Source organism: Symphodus melops, assembly GCF_947650265.1.
Source record: "Symphodus melops genome assembly, chromosome: 15".
Lineage (NCBI taxonomy): Eukaryota > Metazoa > Chordata > Actinopteri > Labriformes > Labridae > Symphodus > Symphodus melops.
In genome coordinates, this window is record NC_136705.1 from 16,772,097 (window position 1) to 16,778,158 (window position 6,062).

Genomic DNA, 6,062 nt, shown 5'->3' on the forward strand with positions numbered 1-6,062 from the left:
GTTAAACTATTTGGATTTCTCTGTGTTCGTCTGTGATCCTATATCAGATACCTGTCTGATTTTTGCCTCAGTCTGAGCAGCATTATCAGCATTCCTGCAACTTCTTTGTCACTCGAGATCGGCCTTCATCAGAATCATTTACTGGAACTGACAGACAAAGTTTAAGAAGCGTTTGACATTATGCAAAGTTGGATGAACTCTATTCCTGTGAAGACATCCAAACCCCTCGTGGCTTCTCATCCACACACACACACACACACACACACACACCTCGGCACAGAAGAAGCAGCCTTTGCTCCACAGAAAGCCATGTTTCAATCTGTGGCTCTCGATCTCCTCCTCGTCCCTGTTATCATCTTCTCCAAAAATTCACTGTCTGACACTGCACGTCCACTTCAACAAACTTAAACCATGAATGCTGACTTCAGCGGCCTGCATGTTCAGCTCCCTGGACAGCTTGCTTGTTGATTTTTGTTGTTTTGTTTTTTCAAACAACAGATTAGGACAACAGCCAGTTTCGGTGACACTGTTTCCTTTGACCCAATTCATATCACAACATGTAGCTAGTACACCAATGATACCTGTCGAGTAATAACTAAGTGTTAGTGTTTGTCACAGAGTTCTTAATGTTTCTGATGAAGGATGTTTTGATAACAGTAGTGAAACAGATCAGAACAGAAGGGACGTTTCAAGTTTAGTCATTTCACTACAGAGTATTTTAAGAATGGATTCAATGTATACAACTAAAATAACCTGTGACTCCCAAACTATTATACAGCAGTTAATGACGCACGCGCACACGCACACACACACACACACACACACACACACACACACACACACACACACACACACTGTATGCACCTGCTTAGTGACTAATACAAAAAAAAGTACGAATGGAAGGACATACCACTCTGCATTTACAAGTGTTCTCTCTTACAGTTTGGTACCTGCTCCACCAGCTAAATATAGTGTTTGTAGAGCTATGAAAGCAGTGACTCAAAGCAGTTGCACAATTTGCACCAAGGCGAGCCTATAGATCAGCAAAAGGAATTTAAGGAGGGAAACTAAAACTGTAACTTTTGCATGATCGAGATCTAAATCAAAACCTATCACCACATTTTCTGCCATCATCCTTCTTTTTTTGTGTTGTTCCATACATCTGTTTTTGTGCTTTTTTTCTTTATATAGTCTTTGTGCACGTGTCGCTTTCTGCCACGAGTCCATGGCTCAGGTTTCTCTCAGTTCGGTCTCATATACTCTGAGATTATGTGAAATTTAGGAGACCACCAACAGAGGTAAACAGCGCAGAAGCAAGGGCAGCCAAAGAATAAATCCAAAGCCAAAAGAGCACTTATAAGTGTGTGTTGAGCCATACAACAACAGTGTATGTGTGAATGTGTGTGTTGGAGACATTAAGAGTGACCGGCAGTGATTGCCTAAAGTTCACATCCCTCAAATAAACAATGACTGACAAACAAATTAACTTTGGTGTTTGACTTTGTTCAGTGACAGCACATTAATTCAAAGCGAGGGCCAAACCGAGATACAAAAAAATAAATAAATAAATAAAAAAGTCAAAGAGTGACTCGGATGGAGCCAAATGTGGGGAGACAAAGAGGCAGGAAAACAAAGAGAGAGAGAAAGACAGATAAAGAAACGAGAGGTGGAGGAGGAGAGGGAGACGGGGACGGAGGGAAGGACACGGGGCAGGCGGAGGTGAGAAGAGAAAGTTTATGATCCTCATGGATGCCGCTTCGCTCAGTCCAATCAATACAGGCCTCTCCTCTCCTCATCATCTCCTGTTCTCTTCTATGAAACACGACCCTTCGTAAGGACTATAAAACCTCCTGCGCTGTTCAACACACACATATAATAAACACACACACACACACACACACACACAGGAAGGAAAAAGTATTCCTCTCTTTTTGGCACTGATACAAAAGTTCAAACAGTGGAATGATCTATTCACTTGACCTTATGAAACTTGTTTTTTTGGTTTGGAAGAGATTAGGCCATGATAGCTCACCTCTTGTTTATGCTCAGGTCAAATAACGTTGCCAGCAGCATAATTCAAAACCGGGCACCCATGGGCACAATGTGCAGTAAATGTCAATGTTATTGAATACAACGCTCACGGTCAAATCTCTCTGCATTCAATACGCAGAACGCATTTGATGCTTTTTTTCTAAACACCAGAGCAGTCCAGGCAGAGTGAAATGTAACATTGACTCAAAACTACAGGGGACAGAAAACTTCTTTCAACATGTCTCAGTCATCAGAAAGTCTTGTTGAATTCCTCCTTGTATTGCACTTTTTTTGTTTTTTTTTCTTCCGCTGCTTTGTCAAAAGTACAGCGCTGACATGTAAAAGAGGAAGTAGAGAAGGAAGACCCATGTGCACTTCAGGTCCTCCTCCAACATGTGAAAAAGCTTTGTCATCAATAAATCAGTCGTGTATGCATTATACATGGCTGTCTGAGCATCCAAGCACACACAATGACACACACACACACAAGCTAGAACCCACATAAACACTGACACACCCACACATATATAAAGCCCTGATAAAGAGTAAAACAGTAAAAAAAAAAGAAGGTGTGTGTGGGGGGGGGGGGGTGCAAGCTGACATTAGCCTGTCTAGTTTGATTACATATGTTTTTACTTTACATGTTGAAAACACAAACTAAGGTTTCTAAGATACACAGGATCACTTCTTCTACACCACCGCCACGACAACTCAAAGTCCGACGTAGCCAAACATTAAGTCTTGTTGTTATCAGCAGAACGTGCAAGCGAACTCCAGCGCGTTCTAATTTCACAAATACATAATGTTTGTGTCAGACGTTTTGACAACACACAGCATTCATCATACTCAGTGTAACCCTCCCCAGAAAAGGTTTTAAGGGTTGGAAAGTAGTGACTTTCAGTATCCTGCCCTGCAGAGAATAACCTCAACTGACCATATGGAAGAAAGGGCAAACATTTAAGGAAGCCCTATGTGACGTACTTCTACTACAGGCACAAAAATATGAGCAACGCTGAATGAGTAAAAGGCAGGAAAACAAAATAAAAAACACCATGTGCCCATGGAGCATTTGACTCTTTCATACAGAAAGGTAACAAACAGGTCATATAAGCTTTGACATACCCCTATAGAGTCTTACATCCTTATTGAGAACAAAACACAGATTGACATACAAAGAGCTTTACACGCACACTCATTCATCATACAAGGTCAAAGCTGCTATTTAAGATGGACAGAATGACTGCGGTCTCCACGTGTGTCTTGATTTGTGCAAAGATGTGAACATGCACATACATTTACACGTGTGTGACCAGGTATAACCTCCAAGCTCAAAGGGAGATCTAGCGATACACACACACACACACACACACACACAGAGTCACGCTCCAATGATGCTCGCGGAGCAGATGAAGCCACCAGCCGAGCCAGCCGAGTCCTCGTCTGTTACCTTTCTCTTTTGTTCCCGGGACGCTGCTCTCCTGCTCTTCCTCCGCTTCTCCTTCTCGTCCTCTAATGCATTCACATCCACTTCCCCCCGATTCTTCTTCAATTGGGAGGCCGCGTGAGCCATGATAGGTGGTACAAAAAAATGAAAGAAGCACCAGACACTACACACGCGTGCCTCACCTGAAATCCCAGAGAAGTTCAGGGACTCTAATTGACAAAACCGGGATCTCAGAGGAAAAAATCGGGGTAGAAAAGGAAAGGGGGGGAAAGGGAAGAAAAATGCCCTCCTTGAAAAGGAGAATGGAGAAGAGTAGGGTCTTTTCTTTTATGGACGTTTGTATAATCCTGTGTGTCCTTTCTTTTGGTTGTTGCCCTGTTCAGGTTTTGGATCCCTCTCTCTCTCTCTTTTTTTTTTCTTTTTCTTTTTTTCTTTTTTAAAGTGATGGAAAGACAGGAGTGAAGAGACAGCAGCTTCTCCTCGTCTCCTCTTCCTCCTCCTTCTCCTCCTGGCGTGTCATCCGCTGGCAGTGTGAGAGGAGCGCGTCCAGGAGAGGTGAGGACAAACCGGATGGGAAGAGAAAGGAGACACGAGCATAACCAGCACAGAGGTGGAGGGGAGGAGAGAGAGAGAGCGAGCGAGCGAGCAAGAGAGAGAGAGAGAGAGAGAGAGAGAGAGAATGGAGGTGAAAGGAGGGAGGGTGTGATGGTTACTATAGCAACCACACTGTGTTTCGGTCTGTCCTCTTAAACGTTTCTCTCTCTGGTCCCTGCTGCTGAACCTTGCCTGGTACTCTACCATGCAGACTGGTGTGTGTGTGTGTGTGTGTGTGTGTGTGTGTATAGGTGTGTGTATGCGCGTTTGTGTGTGTTTCTTTGTTGTTTTTTTTGTGAGCGTTTCTGAATGTGTGTGTGTGTGAGACAGTGCATGCGAAAAAAAAGAGAAACTGTTTGTGAGACTGTCTGAGTGCATGAAAGAAGCAAAGGCAACTGTTAGCTGCAGTGTGAGACTTTTATACACACAAGGACATACACCAACAGCTAGAGGTGGCCATGTAACAGGATGGGGGAGAACATGCAAAGGACACGGATGCAGGAGGGGGGGGGCGCAGTGGAGGATGCTGATTGCAATAGTGCACAAATATCACACACACACACAGATGCATGCAGTCACGCACACACACACACAAGGAAGAGGAAGCTATAAATGTTGCCATTTAGTATTCCCAGATTGATTTTTTTTTTCTCACAACAATGTGCTTGACTTATTCATAGGCTCATACCAGAAAAGGAACTTCTGCAATTCATAAGTAATATAAAATGACAAGCCAAACTTTAAAGTTGCCAAGTGATGAAACAGGATCCAAGCAGAAAATGTCTTTTTCCCTGATTTCTAAATTTATAGCTTCAGTGTGGTCCACCACCCCCCATCTGGGTTCATTGACATCATGATAGAGAGGTCAAACAGGACCAGGGCAGCTTTTGTTCCATCAAATCACTCAGGTCTTTGTTGAAAACAGAGAGACAGAGGCTGAGGAGCAGGAGGAGAAGAAGACGGAAAAAAAGGATGGTGAAACAGAAAAGAAGGTCTTTTTGTTTGTTTCTGTGTGACTGAAGAAGGGAGGGAAAAAAGGTAATAATGTGAAAAAACAGGATGGATGTCTTGTTCAGGAGGTCACAGCTTCACATCAGCCGTGCTCACGTCAGACGTGGCAGCATGGCAGAGACAGACGGCACGCGCAGCGGCCATCTTTGTGTTTCTCTGCTTGCCTGCCTGCTTGCATGAAAGTCAGAGGCACCGATGAGGTTTTGCTGGGTCCTGTCGACACCAAGAGGCTGCCTCATCACATGCCTGAATCTGCTGTGTGTGTTCACGCTTCTTACTGGACCAAAGGGGAACCATATGGAGTAAAGCTGAGAATGAGAGGAGAGATGATTGTTCTCTGCTGGGAGAGAAAAAAGGAGAACATCCCTCCAGGGACAGATGACAGGTTTAGCCGGTGGACACCAGTCGTGTAAAGATATGAGCGTGAAATTCCCTTTTCTCCTCCTCAAATATATTCATCGCCCCTGCTCCATTTTTCTTTCTTTTCAAGCCCAAACACCAGCCACCAGTGCGAGGGGGGGGGGGGGGGGGGGGGGGGGGGGGGTGAAGCTGACTTACAGCCCCCATCATGCATCAGAGGGTGTCACATTATGCCAAATTATCATGCGGTTGCTAGGCGAGGACCAATGGGGTGGCTTTAGGGGGAACAGGATGGATGGATAAGGAGCGTGGAGAGGTAAGAAGAGGGATTGGGGAGGCAGGGAGCAGGGGGCTGGGTGCATGTTTGCAAGTGTGTGGAGATGCATGGAGACGACAGGACACATGGCGATAAGTAAAGCGGTATTCTAAAAAAATCAATCTATACTCAAGGGGGGGAAATGCAAATATAAGAACTTGCAATAACTTCATAGAGAAACAACAGAATTATAAGGAAATTGTTCAAAGCTTAACATCACAGCGCAGGCAAAAGTATTCAGAAGCCGCCACCTCAACTGTCTCCTTAAAAATTCATTCACTGATAAAACTCTACTCACAGTCCGAT

At 44.2% G+C, this 6,062-nt stretch overlaps 1 protein-coding gene across 15 annotated transcripts in view; it reads right to left on the reverse strand.

The window, feature by feature from the left end:
• The window catches only part of LOC306836195 (ankyrin-3-like), a gene marked incomplete at its 3' end in the record, with an annotated part of 92,681 nt that extends 88,126 nt beyond the window's left edge, over positions 1-4,555 (reverse strand). For 8 of the 15 annotated variants that reach the window (XM_079363158.1, XM_079363166.1, XM_079363173.1 and 5 more), the window contains exon 1: positions 3,479-4,555. In XM_079363158.1, the coding sequence (XP_079219284.1) occupies positions 3,479-3,601 (123 nt within the window). In that variant the 5' untranslated portion in view covers positions 3,602-4,555. The remainder of the gene's footprint in view (positions 1-3,478) is intronic. The other 7 variants (XM_079363159.1, XM_079363165.1, XM_079363172.1 and 4 more) reach the window with 3 other exon arrangements.
• Positions 4,556-6,062: the final 1,507 nt, after the last annotated feature.